Here is a 21,098-nt window from a genome sequence, read left to right as displayed (position 1 = left end):
TCAAAGCGCAGAGAGCATCATGAAGACCAAGGAACACACCAGGCAGGTCCAAGATACTGTTGTGGAGAAATTTAAAGCCAGATTTGGATACAAAAATATTTCCCAAGCTTTAAACATCCCAAGGAGCACTGTGCAAGCAATCATATTGAAATGGAAGGAGTATCAGACCACTGCAAATCTACCAAGACCCGGCCATCCCTCTAAACTCTCATCTCGAACAAGGAGAAGACTGATCAGAGATGCAGCCAAGAGGCCCATGATCACTCTGGATGAACTGCAGAGATCTACAGCTGAGGTGGGAGAGTCTGTCCATAGAACAACAATCAGTCGTACACTGCACAAATCTGGCCTTTATGGACGATTGGCAAGAAGAAAGCCATTTCTCAAAGATATCCATAAAAAGTCTCGTTTAAAGTTTGCCACAAGCCACCTGGGAGACACACCAAGCATGTGGAAGAAGGTGGTCTGGTCAGATGAAACCAAAATTGAACTGTTTGGATGCAATGCAAAACGATATGTTTGGCGTAAAAGCAACAAAGCTCATCACCCTGAACACACCATCCCCACTGTCAAACATGGTGGTGGCAGCATCATGGTTTGGGCCTGCTTTTCGTCAGCAGGGACAGGGAAGATGGTCAAAATAGATGGGAAGATGGATGAGGCCAAATACAGGACCATTCTTGAAGAAAACCTGTTGGAGTCTTCAAGAGACCTGAGACTGGGACGGAGATTTATCTTCCAACAAGACAATGACCCAAAACATAAAGCCAAGTCTACAATGGAATGGTTCACAAATAAACGTATCCAGGTGTTGGAATGGCCAAGTCAAAGTCCAGACCTGAATCCAAACGAGAATCTGTGGAAAGAGCTGAAGACTGCTATTCATGAACGCTCTCCATCCAACCTCACTGAGCTCCAGCTGTTTTGCAAGGAAGAATGGGCAAGAATATCAGTCTCTCGATGTGCAAAACTGATAGAGACATACCCCAAGTGACTTGTAGCTGTAATTGCAGCAAAGGGTGGCGCTACAAAGTATTAATGCAAGGGGGCCGAATAATATTGCACGTGCCACTTTTCAGTTTTTTCTTTGTTAAACAAGTTTGACACATCCAATAAATTTCATTCAACTTCACGATTGTGTCCCACTTGTTGTTGATTCTTCACAAAAATTTTTAATTTTACAGCGAAAGAATATTCAGTCATTATTTACAATACAATAACTTCATGAGGATCCAGGAAAAAAAATGGATAAAGGAATTTGGACCAAGCAGACCAAAAAATCTAGCAGCAGACATGTGACCATGGATGGATTATGTTCAAGTATAGTTTATTGAGTTTTTTCTCACCAGCCGTCACTGGTTATACTGCTGTGATTAACTGTTTTATGCTCAGGTCAAGACTCCTGAGAACTGGTAGCCTAAAGTATTTTCTGAACCTCTGAATAGGGATAGTTAATTAAAGATAAAGATGTATTCAAAGAATCATAAATCCATGCAATAATTAAATAATATTTGTACAAATTTATAAACTGTTTATAAACTTTATAATCTTCAAGACACCTTCATGAAGACCAAAACATCGAGGCACGTGACGTCGCCCGGTACGGAGGAGCCGGGGTCCTACCCTGGAGCCAGGCCTGGGGTCGGGACTCGTCGGAGAGCGCCTGGTGACTGGGTTGCTCCTCACGGGACCCGGCCGGGCCAAGCCCGAACAAGAGACGCGAGGCCATCCCCCAGTGGGCCCACCACCTGCAGGGAGAACCGTGAGGGACCGGTCTAAAGAGGATAGGGTGGCAGACGAAGGTGGAGACCTCGGCAGCCTGATCCCCGGATGTTTAGGCTGGCTCTAGGGACGTGGAATGTCACCTCGCTGGGGGGGAAGGAGCTTGAGCTTGTGCGGGAGGTTGAGAGATATTGACTAGAAATAGTCGGGTTCACCTCCCAGCGTGGGCTCAGGAACCAATCTCCTCAAGAGGGGTTGGACTGTCTTCTACTCTGGACTGGCCCACGGGGATAGGCGGCGTGCTGGGGTGGATTTGCTTGTTGCCCCCCAGCTCAGCCGTCTCGTGTTGGGGTTTACCCCAGTGGATGAGAGGGTCTCATCCCTGCGCCTTCGGGTTGGGGACAGGTCTCTGACTGTCGTTTCGGCCTACCTACAGGCCGAGCGGTAGTGCAGAGTACCCGGCCTTCTTGGCGTCCCTCTCGGGGGTGCTGGATAGTGCCCCTCCTGGGGACTCCATTATTCTGCTGGAGGACTTCAACACCCATGTGGGAAACGACAGTGGCACCTGGAGAGAGTGATCGGGAGGAATGGCCTCCCCGATCTGAATCCGAGTGGTGTTTCGTTATTGGACTTCTGTGCTAGTCACGGATTGTCCATAATGAACACCATGTTCAAGCATAAGGGTGTCCATCAGTGCACTTGGCACCAGGACACCCTAGGCAGGAGGTCGATGATTGACTTTGTTGTCGTATCGTCAGACCTTCGGCCGCATGTTTTGGACACTTGGGTGAAGAGAGGGGCTGAGCTGTCCACTGATCACCACGTGGTGGTGAGTTGGATCCGCTGGAAGAGGAGAAAGCCGGACCTACTTGGCAGGCCCAAGTGCATAGCGACGGTCTGCTGGGAACGTCTGGCAGAGCCCTCCGCCAGGGATGTATTCAACTCCCACTTCCGGGAGAGCTTTGACCAGATTCCGGGGGATATTGGAGACATAGAGTCCAAGTGGACCATGTTCTCCGCATCTATTGTTGATGCTGCGGCCGTAAGGTCTGCGGTTCCTGTCGCGGTGGCAATCCCCGAACCCGGTGGTGGACACCGGTAGTAAGGGACTCCATCAAGCTGAAGAAGGAGTCCTATCGGCTGTGGTTGGCTTGTGGGACTCCTGAGGTGGCTGACGGTTACCGTGAGGCCAAGCGTGCCACGGCCCGAGCTGTGGCAGAGGCAAAAACTCAAGCCTGGGAGGAGTTCGGTGAGTCCATGGAGAAGGACTACCGGTTGGCCTCGAAGCGATTCTGGCAAACCGGTGCCTCAGGAGAGGGAAACAGTGCTTCATCAACACTGTTTACAGTGGGGTTGGGAGGCTGCTAACCTCAAATGAGGACATTATCGGGTGGTGGAAGGAGTACTTCGAGGATTTCCTCAATCCTGCCATCAAGCATGCCCTGGTGGAAACAGAGGCTGGGGACTCGGGGTTAGACTCTTTCATCACCCAGACTGAAATCACCGAGGTGGTTAAAAAGCTCCGCGGTGGCAGGGCTTCGGGGGAGGATGAGATCCGCCCTGAGTACCTGAAGTCTCTGGATGTTGTAGGGCTGTCATGGTTGAGATGCCTCTTCAACATTGTGTGGCGGTCGGGGACAGTGCCTCTGGACTGGCAGACTGGGGTGGTGGTCCCCCTTCATAAGAAGGGGGACTGGAAGGTGTGTTCCAACTACAGGGGGATCACACTCCTCAGCCTCTCTGGTAAGGCCTATGCCAGGGTATTGCAAAGGAGAGTCCGGCCGATAGTCAAACCTCGGCTTCAGGAGGAGCAGTGTGGTTTTTGTCCCGGCCATGGAACACTGGACCAACTCTATACCCTCTACAGGGTACTCGAGGGTTCATTGGAGTTTGCCCAACCGGTCCACATGTGTTTTGTGGACCTGGAGAAGGCATTCACCTGTGTCCCTCGTGATGCCCTGTGGTCCAGGGGTATGGAATCGGGGGCCCTTTACTGGGGGCCATCCAGTCTCTGTACAAGCGGAGCAGGAGTTTGATCTGCATTGCCAGCACTAAGTCGGACCTGTTCCCAGTGGATGTAGGACTCTGGCAGGGGTGCTCTTTGTCACCGGTCCTGTTCATAACTTTTATGGACAGGATTTCTAGGCACAGCCAAGGCCAAAGGGGATCTGGTTTGGGGACCAGTGGATTTCGTTTCTTCTTTTTGCAGATGACGTGGTCCTGCTGGCCCCTAGAGCCAAGACCTACAGCATGCACCGGGGCGCTTGTCCTCTTCAGGTTGGAGGGGAGTTCCTGTCTCAAGTGGAGGAGTTCAAGTATCTCAGGGTCTTGTTCACGAGTGAGAGAAGAATGGAGAGGGAGATTGACAGACGGATCGGTGCAGGTGCCGCAGTAATGGGGGCACTGTGCCGGTCCGTTGTGGTGAAGAGAGAGCTGAGCCAAAAGTGAAGCTCTCGATTTACCGGTCGGTCTACGTTCCTACCCTCACCTATCGCCATGAACTTTGGGTCATGACCGAAAGAACGAGATCCCGGATACAAGCGGCTGAAATGAGCTTCCTCCGTAGGGTGGCCGGGCACTCCCTTAGAGATAGGGTGAGGAGCTCGGCCATCCGGCAGGGGCTCGGAGTAGAGCCGCTGCTCCTCCACATCGAAAGGAGACAGTTGAGGTGGCTCGGGTATCTATACCGGATGCCTCCTGGACGCCTTCTTCGGGAGGTGTTCCAGGCATGTCCCACCGGGAGGAGGCCCAGGACACGGCCCAGGACACGTTGGAGGGACTATGTCTCACGGCTGGCCTGGGAACGCCTTGGGCTCCCCGCAGAGGAGCTGGAGGAGGTGTCTGGGGAGAGGGATGTCTGGGTGTCTCTGCTGAGTCTGCTGCCCCCGCGACCCGGTCCCTGATAAAGCGGAAGACGACGAGTACGAGTATAAACTGGTCCCAAATATAAAGTAAAATCCTGAATATACTAGCTTTGTTCTTTCTACAGTACAAATTAGTAAATTCTCCACGTTACTAAAATGACAAATTTAAATCACAACATTTAATATTTAGGTACAACTTTGGGCCTTTGGGTAACCTCTGAACCACAGATGTCGCTGTAGGAAAGATTAATTCCTCTAAATGGAAAACTGTCATAATAGCAAATGGGAACTTTCTTGATAGAGAAATGAAGGTAATTCAATTTTGTCTTTGTTGGAATATACTTTCTGTATGACACTTGTAAAGATATCTGAACCTTCGGTGTTTGAGGTTCGGGGGTTAGAACTTCACCAACTCTGTGTAAGCAGGAATGAATACACTCCCTGCAATTGCAATGAGATTAAGATGTGATATGCCAGTGATGAACTGAGATTTTGAATTTAACACACATTTTAACACAAATGTTGAGGTATTGTCTAAAAGCCATGGTTACACTAACAGAATAAAATTTGTTTTTATCTTCTGTGTTGCAGGACCGGATCTACTGGACCGACAGAGACAAGGCAGCAGTTTTTATGGCCAATAGGTTAACTGGTCAGGACATCCAAGCTCTGGCTGAAAACCTGAATGACCCCCATGACGTTGTGGTCTTCCACCAGCTCCGACAGCCACCAGGTGCGTGTTCAGTCTTTGAGTCACATGTGTCTGCAGAAATGTCATCAAATCCATCCCTCCACTCTATGCTTATGTTGTCTTATGATGCACACACAACTGTGTGCATCTTTTTATCTCTCATTGGTTTCTATTTTCAGGTCCTGACAGCTGTAATATGGGCAGTGTGGCCAATGGGGGTTGCGAGTATTTATGTCTTAAAGCACCACAGATCACCGAACACTCTCCTAAATATACCTGCGCCTGCCCAGATGGACAGGACCTGGGGCCTGATATGAGGGGCTGTGTACCAGGTGAGGGTCTGTTTAAGAGTGGCGCTTGAGGGACTGCAAGTGTTTGTTGAATACAGTGTGAATAAAAAGATCCTCCTCTACACATGATGACCACCTAGAGCAGCGATTCCCAGCCTTAAGGGGATCTTGAGAGCTCGGGTCAGAAACAATACTTTAATACCCGAGACTGTCTGTTGATATGTTTTGCATACATAATGAAAAAAAATTATTTATTTTTTAAGTCTAAATAAAATAACATTAAACAGCTTTTACAGTGTCCAGAATGGAACAAGATGTATAAACTTGAGTAAAGAGTTATAAGGGTGTGCAGGTGGTGGGAGGTGGTTATACACATGTTTTGGAACACAGTTTGCAACATCTGACTTCAACACACCTGAATCAAATAATTAGGTCATTAGCAGGACTTTTGCAGAACTTGACTGAATGCCGAGGACGTAATTCAGTCATTTTATTCAAGTTGTTGTTGGACCAGGGACACATCTAAGAACTGGACTGGGACATGAAGGATTTCTTAAATTTTTTAAAGTTTTAAATCATCTGAGTTCAGTGTAGAATAATCCAGTTTCGGTTAGACCAGTCAAAGTGTTGATGAGAAGTGTGAGATGATCAAATGTATTCCAATGAAAAACTGAAATAACCCTTTAGTTTGCCACCGGTGGGAAGATCTCAAGCAGGTACTAACTTCAGTGTTATTAGCTAAGGCTTGACCAGCACTGAGAAATCATTCATATTTTTTAGCCACTCTTTAATCATTTTTTTTTTCTACCAGGAACCGGAAAAATTACAACACAGGAGTTAAATGTAGTTCTGTTGTAACAAAGTTTTACAAAGAGTCAAAATTACCTGGCTCATCAACACAACAAGGCATTCCTAGACCTACTTCCTTTTTATTTCAAAATAAGAGTCTCTTAATAGAAGTTTAAGATTCTCACCTTTAAACTAAGAGCTCATAATAATAGATGAACAACAAGTGGCTTGTGCTTGGTGAGACAGATTTTCTTTGATGACGATATTGTGTTTTTATTAACACTTTTTTGTAGATCCAACTCAAAAGAGTCTTTTAAAGAAGATTAGAAAAGGGAGAAGTAGCTAAATGAGACATGGACAATGTTTTTATCAGATAACATTTAAATCGTCTTTTATTTAAATATGGTATGCATCTCTGAAATGTTCTGCTTTGTTTTAACTTTCCTCTTAGCAGCACCAAGAGATGAGTTGACTGTGAGATCACCACCTACCGGCAGACTTACACCCAACACCAGAGAGACTGCTGCTGAGGGCATCGCTCCGTCCTCAGGGGGAGTCTCACTGGCAGATGATGTCCCCTATCTGACCGCTGCTCCATCTCCTCCTGAGTTTCTCACCCCACTCAGTACCCTGCAGCCTCTGTCATCACAAGAGTCAGAATCACTGGGCTCCCACTCCACGGCCACAGCTATGGTCATGTCAACCACATCTGCAGGGGACAGCAGTGTCTCCCAACACTGTGAGTTGGGTAGAAAATGTAGTCTCAATGTAGTTATGTTAAAGTTTTAAGATGAAAAATGATTAGAAATTGGAATGAAACAACTGCAAACTTAGCCTCCTTCTTTACTTGCATCTATGGATCTACTTCCTGTCATAACAGAGCTAACAATCTCCTCTTGGTTGCAATAATGACATTGAAGTGGGGTTTCTGCCAGCCTCAGCAGCCATCTGCAGGAATAATTGTCACCTTGAAAATTATGCTATTCTCCTTATAAAATTGTACTTCATGTGGGAGCGTGTGGGTTGCATGTCTGGGAGGAAATTTGTGTTGCAGCATAAATGCTTGACTTGTAAGTGTGTTCTTAAGTATGTTGAATGCAAATTTGCTCTAATGCAGTTAAATGGAGGCTGGATACATGAAGTGCAGAACGTCAGGGGTGTCTCAAAGTCACACTCTGGCAAATACCAGGCGGTGCATCCTTTACATTCCTTTTTCCATTTTGCTTTTTTTTCGTCATCCTTCATCTTTGTCGCGTTCTCTCTTTGTAAAACACTCATGGCCATTAACGCATGGTCACCCGCTTCTCGCCTCCCTGTTTTATCACCTCTCCCTTCCACCAGCTCGCCCTTCCTCGCCGCTCTGCTTATCTCTCACACTGTTTTTCCCACATTTTATATCTTACCTACCTTTTTACTTTTTGCTGTTACATTGCTGCCTTTTCATCCCCTCACTCTTACACCATTTAATTTCTCATTTCTTCTGTTTCCCCAGCTGGTGGTGAGAATTTTGTGCTGGGTGAGAACCTGACAGTGGCAGTTCTCGGAGTGGTCATTCCTATTGGTAAGCTACATGCAGTCCCTATGTTCTGTGTTTGGTCACAGAGAAGACGTTGCAAAATTATACATACCGCTTGAACTTTTTCACATTGATCTCATGCTACAGCTTCAATATATTCTCTTGGTATTTATGTAAAAGACCAACATAACGTAGCACATAACTGGGAAGCAGAAGGAAAGAGATATGTGGGTTTTAAACATCTTTGCAAATACAAGTATTAAAAGGGTAGTATACATTTGTATTCAGTTCCCCTGAGCCAATACTTTGGAGAACCATTTTCTCTGTAATGACAGATGCAAGCATTTTCTTTTTAGCAAAACTGCTTAGTGTCAGCCAGATTCAATGGGGGTGTCTGAACTGCTTTTTTCCAAATCATCCTCCAAATTATTATTTGGATTTAGGTCTGGACTTCAACTGGGCCAGTTTAACACACGAATGTTCCTTGACCTTAACAATTTCATTGTGGTTCTGGGTGTGCTTATGGAAGTGTCCAGTCTTTTGCATCCTCTGCTAAGTTTTCTTCCAGCATTGCTCTTTATTTAGCTCCATCCATGTTCCCATCAGTCCTGACCAGCTTCCTGTTTCTGCAAAAAAAAGCACCCCCACAGCATGATTATGCCACCACCATGTTTAATCACAGGGATGATGTGTTCTAAATGATTTCCTCTACAAACACTGTTTTGTGCGTTAGTCAAAATGTTTTATTTTGGTGTTGTCTGATCAGAGCATTTAATTTGAGCTGCTTTGTGTTGGTCCATCACATAAAATCCCCAAAAAATACACTGAGGTTTGTGGTTGTAAAATAAAAGAATGTGAAAATACTGAGGGATATGAATACTTTTGCAGGCTCTGTGTATATACTGTATACCTGCTGTTAAGGCCCCTGTTTGTTGAGCTCATCACACATCCAGAGCTGTGAATTAGATGGGCAAGCACTCATCCGTGGGTCTTCCTCTCTAACTGTCTAACTTTTTCTGTGGTTCTGATGTTCTTGCCATGCTGCATCATTCACCTTATATTGTGTTGTTTTGTGGGTAATGCTTTAGCAAGGACTTCTTGTAAGCAGCATTTAAGGCCATCGCACCTCAGGCAACTCGGCCTGTGCAGTGACCGCGGGAGCCTGGCATCACCGCCTGTGCATTACCGATGAGGCTGCCATTCAATTCCATACACTGCCATTAGGAGGGACTGTGAGCGACGTGTCATATGATGTTCGGACATGCAGAGTTCTCATTTGTCAAGAAACATTTAAAATTTAGGGGAAATCCGACCTTCCTGATGGAAGCTGCAGTGAGTTTTTTATTAGTTGGCGGAGCTGAAATTATGTCATGAACTGACTGTGGCAACATGTTCAGCATTGATCCCTGATGATGTATACTAAATTTCAAGTGGATCAGATGATGTATGAGGGAGATAGAGCACTTGAAATGTCCTGGTGGGCGCTGTTGATCCAAATTTCAATGTAATCCAATAGAGCTGTTTGGGGGTTGAGAAAGATCAACCATATTCAGTTTGGAGGGAATCGGACCTTCCATATGGTAGCTACATTTGTTTGTTTATTAGTGGGTGGGGCTAAAGTGATGTCATCAATTGACTGTGTCAACATGTCCATCATTAACTCATGATGATGTATACAACATTTCCATTGGATCCAATGATGTATGAAGGAGATATAGCCATTGAAGTGTCCTAGGGGGCGCTTTTGATCCAAATTTCAATGTAATCCAATAGAGCTGTTTGGGGGCTGACAAAGATACACCATAATCAGTTTGAAATAAATCGGACCATGCATATGTAATTTAGAGACAAACGTATGGCCGTGGTGTGACATCAGAATTCGCCACGCCGCCATTGCCACAACCTGAAGCTTAACCAGTCAGTACTGGAGACTGTCTTAGACCATCATGTTATCTGTTACCTGGAACAGTTTCACATTGATTAGATAAAGAACATCAAAAACTGACTCTCTAAAGGAAAATATGACACTTCCTGTTCTCAGGGGGCGGGGCTTTGATGATGTCAGCATCTGATCAGTGAGTGTTGTTTAGGCCTAGTGGCAGATCAATCCCAAAAGGTTTTATGTGTCTGTCACCATCCTTGTAGGAGCTATGTCAATTTCGTGTTTTATGGCGAGAAGTCATATTTTGAGGCTTGGCCACGCCCACACGCTTTCATGTATCAAAAACCTTTTGATAACTTTTAATCCCCAATGCCTTAAAATTATACTGAGTGATTTTCAAGCCTCTAAGTCAAAAGCTGTAGGAGGAGTTTGCTCAGATATGCTGGCTAGAAAGGGCAGATCCAGGGTCAAAATGGCAACTTCATTCCAAAATGACCGACTTCCTGTTGGGTTTGGGCTATCGCTCCAAGAGACTTTTTTGTAGGTCTTGACAAGTTACATATGTGTACCAAATTTCACAATCCTCGGTCAAAGCATGGCTTGGGGCTGATTTGTTTTTTAAATTTTCTGGGGGGCGCTGTGGACGAATTAGGCTACGCCAACCAAATATGTCATCAGATCGCTGTTGGGGACTGGACAAGGATCAATCATATTGAATTTGGTGCAGATCAGATGTTGTATGTGGAAATTAAACTCAAATGTATGGCCATGGCGTTACATCCAACTTTGCAGCACCACCACGGCCACACCCTTTTATGAAAAGTCACTGTGCTTCAAATGAAGTTAGACCCACTAGTTATCTGTCTTCTGACACACTTTCAAGTTGATTGGGTCAAGAGGGTCAGAGAGGCACCTTTCTAAGTGAAGAAAGTGACTTCCTGTTCTCAGGGGGTGTGGCTTTGATGATGTCATCATTTGACCAGATAGGATTGCTGGTGACCTTAGAGGGATCAATAATACCAGGTTTGGTGTATTTCAGCCAATTTATGTGAAAGTCATTGCTGTTCGAAATTTGGCGGCGAGAAGGTTAACCTTGAGGCCTGGTCAACCCCCCTTCAGCATGCTCAAAAACTCACAATTTTGATAACTTTTAATCCCCAATGCCTTAACTACATACTGACCAAATGTGTAGCCGGTAGCTCAAAATCACTAGGAGGAGTTTGTTAAAGTTCGACATGTATGAAAAGTGAAAAACATCCAAAAATTACCCTTTGACCCAAAATGGTGGACTTCCTGTGCGTTTTAGGGAATATCCCCAAGAGACTTTTTTTTCATGATTTGGGGAGTTCTAGCTATGTACCAAATTTAAACTCTCTAGGACTTACCAGTTGGCCTATCTCAATTTAGAGCTGTAGAGTTGTTTAGCCACGCGCATTTTCAATTCCATTAAAAACCTTAAATTTCACTAGGGGGACAATTTTGGGTAAAGTTTGGTGAGTTTTTGAATATATTTAGGCCCCCAAAAAGGCAATTCATTTGCCCGGAGAAAAATAATAAACATTCGAATTACAATAGGCCTGAATTACAATAGGCCTTCGCTGCGCTTAGCTGCTCGGGCCTAATTAAATATCAGCTACATTTACCATAACTGTAGTCATAGGTTAATTATCTCATTAGCTAAAACCATGTTAAAATAATCAAATAATAATAATATCTCAGACAAAATGTCAGGGTACAATTTTAAAGACAGAATTTCTCCAATGAAGAACTAAACTGCTGAGCTCGCCAGCATGCTGAGTGATATTGCTTTTTGAAGAAGGCTTTTAGGTAGAAGACAAGTTTATCTTCATTGCTGTTGTTCAACAACGGTACATCAGAGAATAGTGTGAAGCTAGCGAATGCAGCTAGGGCAGGGAGCTAAGGAAGAAGTCTGTTTAGGAATAATAACCCAGACTGAATCATTTGGCTGCAAAATTCTTTAATCCTTAAATACACCATCAATATTTTTTGTCATGATTTGTTTTAGAGCCTCTCCTTCTGATCATAGTGGTAAATTAGAAAACGCAATGTATCTCAAAAAGTGTACACACTCGTACTCGTACTCGTTGTCTTCCGCTTATCCGGGACCGGGTCGCGGGGGCAGCAGACTCAGCAGAGACACCCAGACGTCCCTCTCTCCAGACACCTCCTCCAGTTCCTCCAGGGGGAGCCCAAGGCGTTCCCAGGCCAACCGAGAGACATAGTCCCTCCAGCGTGTCCTGGGACGTCCCCTGGGCCTCCTCCCGGTGGGGCGTGCCTGGAACACCTCCCGAGGAATGCGTCCAGGAGGCATCCGGTATAGATGCCCAAGCCACCTCAACTGGCTCCTCTCGATGTGGAGGAGCAGCGGCTCTACTCCGAGCCCCTCCCGGATGGCCGAGCTCCTCACCCTATCTCTAAGGGAGTGCCCGGCTACCCTACGGAGGAAGCTCATTTCAGCCGCTTGTATCCAGGATCTCGTTCTTTCGGTCATGACCCAAAGTTCATGGCCATAGGTGAGGGTAGGAACGTAGACCGACCGGTAAATTGAGAGCTTTGCTTTTCGGCTCAGCTCTCTCTTCACCACAACGGACCGGCACAGCGCCCCCATTACTATGGCAGCCGCACCGATCCGTCTGTCGATCTCCCGCTCCATTCTTCCCTCACTTGTGAACAAGACCCCGAGATACTTAAACTCCTCCACTTGAGGCAGGAACTCCCCTCCAACCTGAAGAGGACAAGCCACCCTTTTCCAGTCGAGAACCATGGCCATGGAGTAAGAGGAGCTGATCTTCATCCCAGTCGCTTCACACTCGGCTGCGAACCGCCACAGCGCATGCTGTAGGTCTTGGCTAGAGGGGGCCAGCAGGACCACGTCATACGCGAAAGAAGAGACAAAATCCACTGGTCCCCAAACCAGACCCCCTCCGGCCCTTGGCTGCGTCTAGAAATCCTGTCCATAAAAGTTATGAACAGGACCGGTGACAAAGGGCAGCCCTGCCGGAGTCCAACATGCACCGGGAACAGGTCCGACTTAGTGCCGGCAATGCGGACCAAACTCCTGCTCCGCTCGTACAGGGACCGGATGGCCCCTAATAAAGGGCCCCCAATTCCATACTCCTGGAGCACCCCCCACAGGGCATCACGAGGGACACAGTCGAATGCCTTCTCCAGGTCCACAAAACACATGTGAACCGGTTGGGCAAACTCCCATGAACCCTCGAGCACCCTGTAGAGGGTATAGAGCTGGTCCAGTGTTCCACGGCCGGGACGAAAACCACACTGCTCCTCCTGAAGCCGAGGTTCGACTATCGGTCAGACTCTCCTCTCCAATACCCTGGCGTAGGCCTTACCAGGGAGGCTGAGGAGTGTGATCCCCTTGTAGTTGGAACACACCCTCCGGTCCCCCTTCTTATGATGGGGGACGACCACCCCAGTCTGCCAGTCCAGAGGCACTGTCCCCGACCGCCACGCAATGTTGAAGAGGCGTGTCAACCATGACAGCCCTACAACATCCAGAGACTTGAGGTACTCAGGGCGGATCTCATCCACCCCCGAAGCCTTGCCACCGCGGAGCTTTTTGACCACCTCGGTGACTTCAGCCTGGGTGATGAAAGAGTCCAACCCCGAGTCCCCGAGGCCTCTGTTTCCACCACGGAATGCGTGATGGCAGGATTGAGGAGATCTTCGAAGTACTCCTTCCACCGCCCGATAATGTCCTCAGTCGAGATCAGCAGTCTCCCGCCCCCACTATAAACAGTGTTGGTGAAGCACTGCTTCCCCCTCCTGGGGCGCCGGACGGTTTGCCAGAATCGCTTCGAGGCCAACCGATAGTCCTTCTCCATGGACTCACCGAACTCCTCCCAGGCCCGAGTTTTTGCCTCTGCCACAGCCCAGGCCACAGCACACTTGGCCTCACGGTACCCGTCAGCCGCCTCAGGAGTCCCACAAGCCAACCACAGCCGATAGGACTCCTTCTTCAGCTTGACAGCATCCCTTACTGCCGGTGTCCACCACCGGGTTCTGGGATTGCCGCCGCAACAGGCACCGCAGACCTTACGGACGCAGCTACGGGCAGCAGCATCGACAATAGATGCGGAGAACATGGTCCACTCGGACTCTATGTCTCCAACATCCCCCGGGATCTGGTCGAAGCTCTCCCGGAGGTGGGAGTTGAATACATCCCTGGCCGATGTATTCCTTGAACTGCCACCTTCACGTGGTGGAGGGGTTTGAGTGCTCAAATGATCCTAGAGGCTGTCTGGGGCCTAAATGCCCCTGGTAGGGTCTCCCATGGCAAACAGGCTCTAGGTGATGGGTCAGACAAAGAGTGGTTCAAGAATCCCTCATGAAGAACAAAATATCAAGGCAAGTGACGTCGCCCGGTACGGCGGAGCCGGGGTCCCACCCTGTAGCCAGGCCTCGGGTCTGGACTCGTCGGAGAGCGCCTGGTGGCCAGGTTGCTTCTCGCGGGACCCGGCCGGGCCAAGCCCGAACGAGAGACGCGAGGCCATCCCCCAGTGGGCCCACCACCTGTAGGGGGAACCGTGAGGGACCGGTGCAAAGAGGATTGGGTGGCGGACGAAGGTGGCGGACGAAGGTGGAGACCTCAGCGGCCCGATCCCCGGATGCTTAGGCTGGCTCTAGGGACGTGGAATGTCGCCTCGCTGGGGGGGAAGGAGCCTGAGCTTGTGCGGGAGGTCGAGAGATATCGACTAGAAATAGTCGGGCTCGCCTCCACGCACAGCGTGGGCTCTGGAACTTCATTGTTCTGGAACATTGCTGTTTAGGAATAATAACCCAGACTGAATCATTTGGCTGCAAAATTCTTTAATCCTTAAATACACCATCAATATTTTTTTTCATGATTTGTTTTAGAGCCTCTCCTTCTGATCATAGTGGTCAATTAGAAAACGCAATGTATCTCAAAAAGTGTACACACCCCAGCTCAAATGTCAGGGCTTTGTGATATGAAAAAATGCTGTTATTGTGATATTTATCCTGTACATTGTTTTTAAAATCAAAATTAGGTCATTAAAGGGGAAAGAAAACAAAAACATGCAATCATCCCGTTCAACAAATACTTGTTGAAACACCTTTTGATTCAATTTCAGCATTCAGTTTTCAGTACACACCTCCCATCCATCATAGTGAATCACGTAATGATGACCTAGCAGTAAGTTGAGCTGTCCTAGTAGGGTTTTCAGGACATTTTCTCATCCTTTAACTAAATCCATAGTTTGCAGAGAGGTTACAAAGGCTCTCATTGTACAAAGGTATTAGTAAGAATTGTACAAAACATTATCTAACATTATATATATGTTTACAATGACACAGTTAAGGCAGTTGCAACAATATGGAGCTAAAATAAAATTAGAAACTGAACATTTCTTCAAAAGCCACCAGCTGCTAAGAGGTCAACAGTAAAACCGAGGAAGCTGCAGAAATTTCCCACAAGCCCTAGTTGTGGTCTGCGTGTGACAAGAGTGTCCTGTATTATTTACTCTAGGCTAAGGAGTAGAGTGACAAGACACAATTATTTTGTTCCAGAGAAAACGCCTTGATCTGGCTGCAACCCCCTAAGACCTTGTGGGAGAATGTGTTACGGTCGGATAAAACCAAACCGGGATTTTTTGGCCTTGATTCCAAATGGTTTGTTTGGCAGAAAATAACCACAATGCACATCATCGAAAGAACACCATAGCCACAGTGTAATGTTGTGGTGGAAGCATCATGTTCTGGGTTTACTTTTTTTGGATGACAACGAGGTTTTTGACAAGGTGGATGAAGTTCTGAACAGTTCCTAAAAGCAGCCAGCATTGGTCCAAAACCTGTAGCTGTCTGCTAGAAAGCTGAAGATGGAAAGAGATTTAATTCATTAGTATCACAATGAATTAGGGTGACCTGACTTTTTAACAAGTAGTGGGTACTATTTCAGGTCAGCCAATCATACTCCTTATTTAGCCTAGAAAAACATTTAAATAGGACATTCTTAAGATCGTGTTATGTCCAGATTTAGCCTGAACAAAGAAGTAATACAGGCTTTAACCTTAGAGATGAATAGACATTTTTAACAGGACCACACTGTGCTTTCTAAGTTTCTCTGTTCTGTCCTAATGTAATCTATCTCTCGGCAGAGTAGTCTGCCAGTCAGCCATTAGGTGTTCAGTCATCACTCTAAATCCTCATTGTCTTGAGCAAAGGTCTCATTGCTCTAGCAAAAAGACCAGGACGACAGCCAAATGATTGACAGTAAGGTCTGGGTCTTGTCAAGGTGGCTACATCTACTTGCAAAGGCACACAACTTAAATTATTTTTGATTTTGTCTTGACAAAAAAATAACATTTAAAAATCACAGTGTATTTACTTTAAAAATAAAAGGCCTGATTTAAATCCACTGGATATAAAAAAAGCAAACCAAATTATCCTAAAAATATTGCATTACAGTCCATATGCTTTAAAGTAAAACCTAATTCTGCCTTAAATGAACGGGAACAACCTGAATCAGCCCCTTTTTCAGATGGACTGATTTCATTTGGCACGTAATAAAATAAGATCATAGTACGGCTGGAGAACTCAAAAGGTGTTGATCAACCCTGACAGCGTTAACAGTGTTAAATTGGTGTAATTCGATAATGCAGTGAAATTACAATGCTTATTTAAAGGCCAATTTAGTGTGATGGTTTTCCACCACATAGTCAAGTATGTGAAGGCTCCTACTAGGATCCTTAAAACAAATGTACTTCAAATCTAGGCCTTAATGATGGTTATTTTGAGTCTGTTTAGAATCTGTGGGTAACTGTCTGACTCATCTTTAACCCATGCTGCACCACCCACACACAAACACACACACAGGCGCCATTACGCTCCCTCTTCCCTCTGTCCTCTGCATGCTGCTTCTTCTCCTCTCTGTGCCTGTCATTTCACACCATGGACTCGTTTGCTTCGTTAACGCTCCCCCCTTCCCATGTCCCTGCTACTGTGTGTTAAACGCATGCAGTTCCTATCGTTGCCACAGTGGTGTTCGGCCTGGTCTGCGCTGGATTCTACCTGGTGTGGCGGAACTGGCGGCACAACTCCACCAAGAGCATGAACTTTGACAATCCAGTCTACCGCAAAACCACCGGCGAGGGTGAGGAGGACGAGATCCACATCGGAAGGACCGACACCATGGGACACCACGTGCACCACCACCCGTATCCTCAAGGGGTCACCATGGGTGTTGTAGGAGCAGGGGGTGGCACATGCCCACAGTTCATCGCCCTGCCTTTAGGGGGAGGCATGCCAGATGCAGGAACTCACTGGTACACGGAGCAGCCCATGCTCTCCACTGCAAAGTGAGGCAAAGAACCAACTGCAGGTGCAGATGGACACTCAAGCACACACACACACACAGTGAAGTAAGAATAAACTTGGACTATGTTTACTGAAGGGATGAACAACATAGCATTGACTCATTTAGCCATATACAGCCATTTCCTTTATCAAATTTCATATATATGCTCTGACATCTATTATTAGATCAACATAATGTTTTAGGAGTGAAATTCATGGATGTGTTTTTCTAAATAAACGCTGGGAGGTAATGACGAATTAACCAGTGTGTGCTAAAGTGCTCCTGAAGCAAAAAAATTAAGTTAAACTCACTGTTTTTAACTTTTCTATTGAACACTGAGGGAGATGTGTGTGTCTTAAATTTCACAAAGGGAATGGTTGAGCTTCTCTGTCGTCCTTGATGTGTTAATTTGAGATTTATGGTATTCCTTGTTGGCAGTGGAGCTCTGGGACAGCTGCTGAAGAAAGAGGAGCTCTTAAACTGGGGCAGCTGTTTGTGTTGGTGAGACAATCTGTGCAGATGGGTGTTCCCAGTCCCAAATGTTGTTACTGGACAAGTCTTGTGTTGTAAACATTTTTGTGGATATATTCTTCTGGTTCAGAGCCTTTTGGGGTGAGGTCACAATGTAGTTGAACAATGTTGGTTTCAATTTTTTATTTTATTTATTGATGAGTGGAAAGAAAAAGTTGAGACTCACCATGTTTGGTTCTATAAGCATAAAGGTGCTGAGGTTAGATTGCTTCTTCTTTTTGTAGCTTGTTGGGATGTTAAATGGTCTGAGAAAAGCAATGGACTGTAGATATCAGCCAGATGAGGTGTTCTGTGGTTGATAAAAATCACTGAGTGTTAATGATTTCATTTGACGACCCGCTTTTGACTGTGACATATGCACACACACAGATCCACCTGCCGTGCAGTGGTGTCAGATTCCCGCTGTTCCTCTGGCGAGGACAGGGACCAGATGCATTCGCCCTCTGCAAACACAAGCAGCATGCAGAACTGCTCGCCAGCTGAAAATGCAGCCATTCATTGTTCTATGTGAGACACTCTCACCCACATACTGCACAGTGGATTCTGTGGCCAGCTGTCCTCCCACTGAGGCGGCCGTTATTTGAGCAGACAGTTTGAGATAACGCCGTGCAGGAGAGCCTAGCAGGTGCCTGCTGTGGGTGGAAGACATGTCATGTGATGTAACCCCAAACAACAACAGAAAATCTGACTCTGATGCAATGCGCTTGGCGCCGACTGATGATGCGGGTGAACATGTTTCATGCTGGTTTAGCCTCATCACTGACACAGTTGACTTCATTTAGAAACTTTAAAATTCCCAGTGTGATCTGTTGAAATGCATGTGTGCCAATTGTTTATCCCATAGCCATATTTAAAACTGTTTTTGGATGCTATTTGTTGCACATTCTCTTAGAAGGCCTTCTGTACTGTGTTTCTCATGGAAGAAGGTGTGTGGGTGTGTGTGTGTGTGAGTGTGTGTGTGTGTGTTTGGGACAGTAGAAAAGCTTTGAGGGTGCTTTTTGATTCATCGGGTTGTAAATATGTTTTCATAACGTTTTTGATAATGTATTGTATAATTCTGTAAAAGAAGAGCTGTATATAAGATTTTAGATAAAGTGTTGACACCTATATTAATTTATTTGTATGAAGAAAGCACTGTTTTTCCCTGATTGTTTCAAATCAGTTATCCACCAAAGTGGTTTGTTTAGTTTTTGTTGTTTCTTGCTGTGCATCGTTTAGCATCATTTTTGTATGAAAACCTTCTTGTTTTATGTTAGCCTTCATAAAAGATTAAGATGCCCCACATTCTTCACCCAGAAAGGAAAAAAAGTCCACATCTGTTAAAGATTTTTAAACCTTAACCTTCAGTGAGAAGATTGCTTTGTATTTATTTGTGCCTTTTTTTGTTTACTCATATTAATCTTGTGTTTTTCCATAAAAAGAAAAAGGATCAGCCAGTTGCTGCACATCTAACGATGGACTGTATTAAGGACAAGCTGGTTCCATGTTTTAATTTTCTTAATTAGTTTTGAATATCTCTTTTTCTTGTTACATAAAATCTGACAAAAACAAGTCTGCAGTCTTTGTTTTTCTTTTTTCATTTTCACAACACGTTGTCTGGACCCTGAACTGAAAGACATTCTATCAGTGACTTAGGATGGAGAAAAACAGGAAGGAACTGACACTTATTTTGTGTAACCGTGAGTGAAAGTACACAGTAGGTTACATTGTTTGTGTGGTTTGGTATTCTGGTAAGACAGTTGTTGGGGAAAATTGAGAGTTAATGTGTCAGAGTTCATTATAACCAAAGCAGAAATTACAACCTCTACCTGAATGTTCTTAGAATTTCTATTTTTCATGTAGAAATCACCACTGACCAGGCCAGGCTCCCCATAGAGCTCTTTTAAATCCATGGCTTGTGTAGCAAATGAACTCCTATTTTAAATTAGATTTATATAATAAAGATTCTTATCTGTCACGTAATAAAATCTAATCTGTCTGAATCTTTCAATAATCAATCTGATGGGTAAATTCTTGGATTTCACAGACTTCTTTCAGCTCTGTTTTCTCTCTGCTACCAGCAGAGATTGTCAGCCTCTACATGTTCTGTCCGCTTGGGGCGGTCACTCTGGGAGGCTGTTGGTTCTGTGTTATGCTGACATCTTGGGGGTTCCTCTATTTGAAATTAGAAGCTAAATTGTCAAAAATGTTATCTCGGTGGATAAGGTGGCTCTGATCTCTACTGCAGGTGCAAGAAGGTAAAACCAAAGGTAGGGTGCTGCATCCGAATAAATTTTTTTATCTTTAAGTGGATTAGGCTTGATAAATCCTGTTGGGCTCTCTTTTTGGTTCTGTCCTGTGTCTGATGCAGCATCAAAGGTTCGGCTAGAAGAAATTGCTCAGTGACATCATCAGACACTAAAGACCAAAACATTTCATTAAATAACCAAGGCCAAAACGAAATATTTCTGTTTCAGACGTGAAGCAGTTTTAAAACACTCGACATGATTTACCACTGCCTGGAAGAATAGTCTGATCCAAGGTTGAGAAGAGACAGACCAAGAATGCTTGCAGTTTAACATCTTAAAAGGTAAATCTAATCATGAAATATGGATCATTTCTAAAGCTGAGCTCTAGATTATCATTCACTTCAAGAAATACTTTGATATGTATTCAGTTATCTAAATTAACAGTTCGTCACAACGGCTTCAGAATGATGAACATTGCATGTTCTGAACATGGCACAGTTTGGGAGAAAAACTCAAATGAGCTCAATGTCATTTTAGGTCCTGGTGGAAGTACCTAAGCATGCAGAAAGTTTGATTTGTAAGGTTCCATATCTCTACTATTGTAGGGAGTCTTTTTTATTTAGATCTTGGAGCTTCTGCTTTAAGGCCACATTACTCCTGACTTCCTTCTCATTGGACAAGTTTTGAAACCACATGAATTCCTCCCAGACACTTTGCCTTCACACGTTTAATTTGGTATAGATTGATCTCAGAGTTCGGTCTACTGTACATATTGTCATTACTGTTTAGCAACTCAAGGCTGCTTGCTTAGATGCTTTCAGTTCCCTTTTTCCAGTCAAGCTTTTTTTTTTTTTTACTTATTTCACGTGAATATAACTATTGTGAGCTATGAATACAACCAAGTTGAGAAAAACAGGATAGATGCTTTTATAAGTCTCTACTTTCTGCGGTGAATATAATCACTGAACGTGTTTATGAAGATGCACTTTATCAATCTGGGAAAAAATAGAGGACAAGATTCAAGTAATAAACAATGCCTGTTGATAAGATATAGTATATTTTAATTGTGCTTGTTTTTTTCCATTGCTGTACATTTGTGCCATCCTTAAAACCATTACAGTGGACATAAGCATCTTTTCTACAGGGTATCTCTGTTAACCACTGAAGCCAATTGGTCTTGCAAAACCTGTGTTGTGGCTGTAAACCTCTCACTGTAAACCGTCGCTGACTG

At 45.2% G+C, this 21,098-nt stretch overlaps 1 protein-coding gene across 4 annotated transcripts in view; it reads left to right on the top strand.

Moving 5' to 3' along the window:
* LOC124870090 (low-density lipoprotein receptor-related protein 8-like) overlaps positions 1 to 19,190 on the top strand; it is a 138,762-nt gene extending 119,572 nt beyond the window's left edge. The window contains exons 14-19 of one of the 4 annotated variants that reach the window (XM_047368567.1): positions 5,178 to 5,319; positions 5,457 to 5,609; positions 6,808 to 7,095; positions 7,849 to 7,917; positions 16,773 to 17,132; positions 18,009 to 19,190. In XM_047368567.1, coding sequence (XP_047224523.1) covers positions 5,178 to 5,319; positions 5,457 to 5,609; positions 6,808 to 7,095; positions 7,849 to 7,917; positions 16,773 to 17,113 — 993 coding nt within the window. In that variant the 3' untranslated portion in view covers positions 17,114 to 17,132; positions 18,009 to 19,190. Of the gene's footprint in view, positions 1 to 5,177; positions 5,320 to 5,456; positions 5,610 to 6,807; positions 7,096 to 7,848; positions 7,918 to 16,772 lie in introns of all 4 variants that reach the window. The other 3 variants (XM_047368568.1, XM_047368569.1, XM_047368566.1) reach the window with 3 other exon arrangements.
* Positions 19,191 to 21,098: the final 1,908 nt, after the last annotated feature.

Source organism: Girardinichthys multiradiatus, chromosome 6 (genome assembly GCF_021462225.1).
Source record: "Girardinichthys multiradiatus isolate DD_20200921_A chromosome 6, DD_fGirMul_XY1, whole genome shotgun sequence".
Taxonomy (NCBI): domain Eukaryota; kingdom Metazoa; phylum Chordata; class Actinopteri; order Cyprinodontiformes; family Goodeidae; genus Girardinichthys; species Girardinichthys multiradiatus.
The sequence above is the reverse complement of the archived record's forward strand: the minus strand, read 5'-3'. Positions and strand labels throughout refer to the sequence as shown.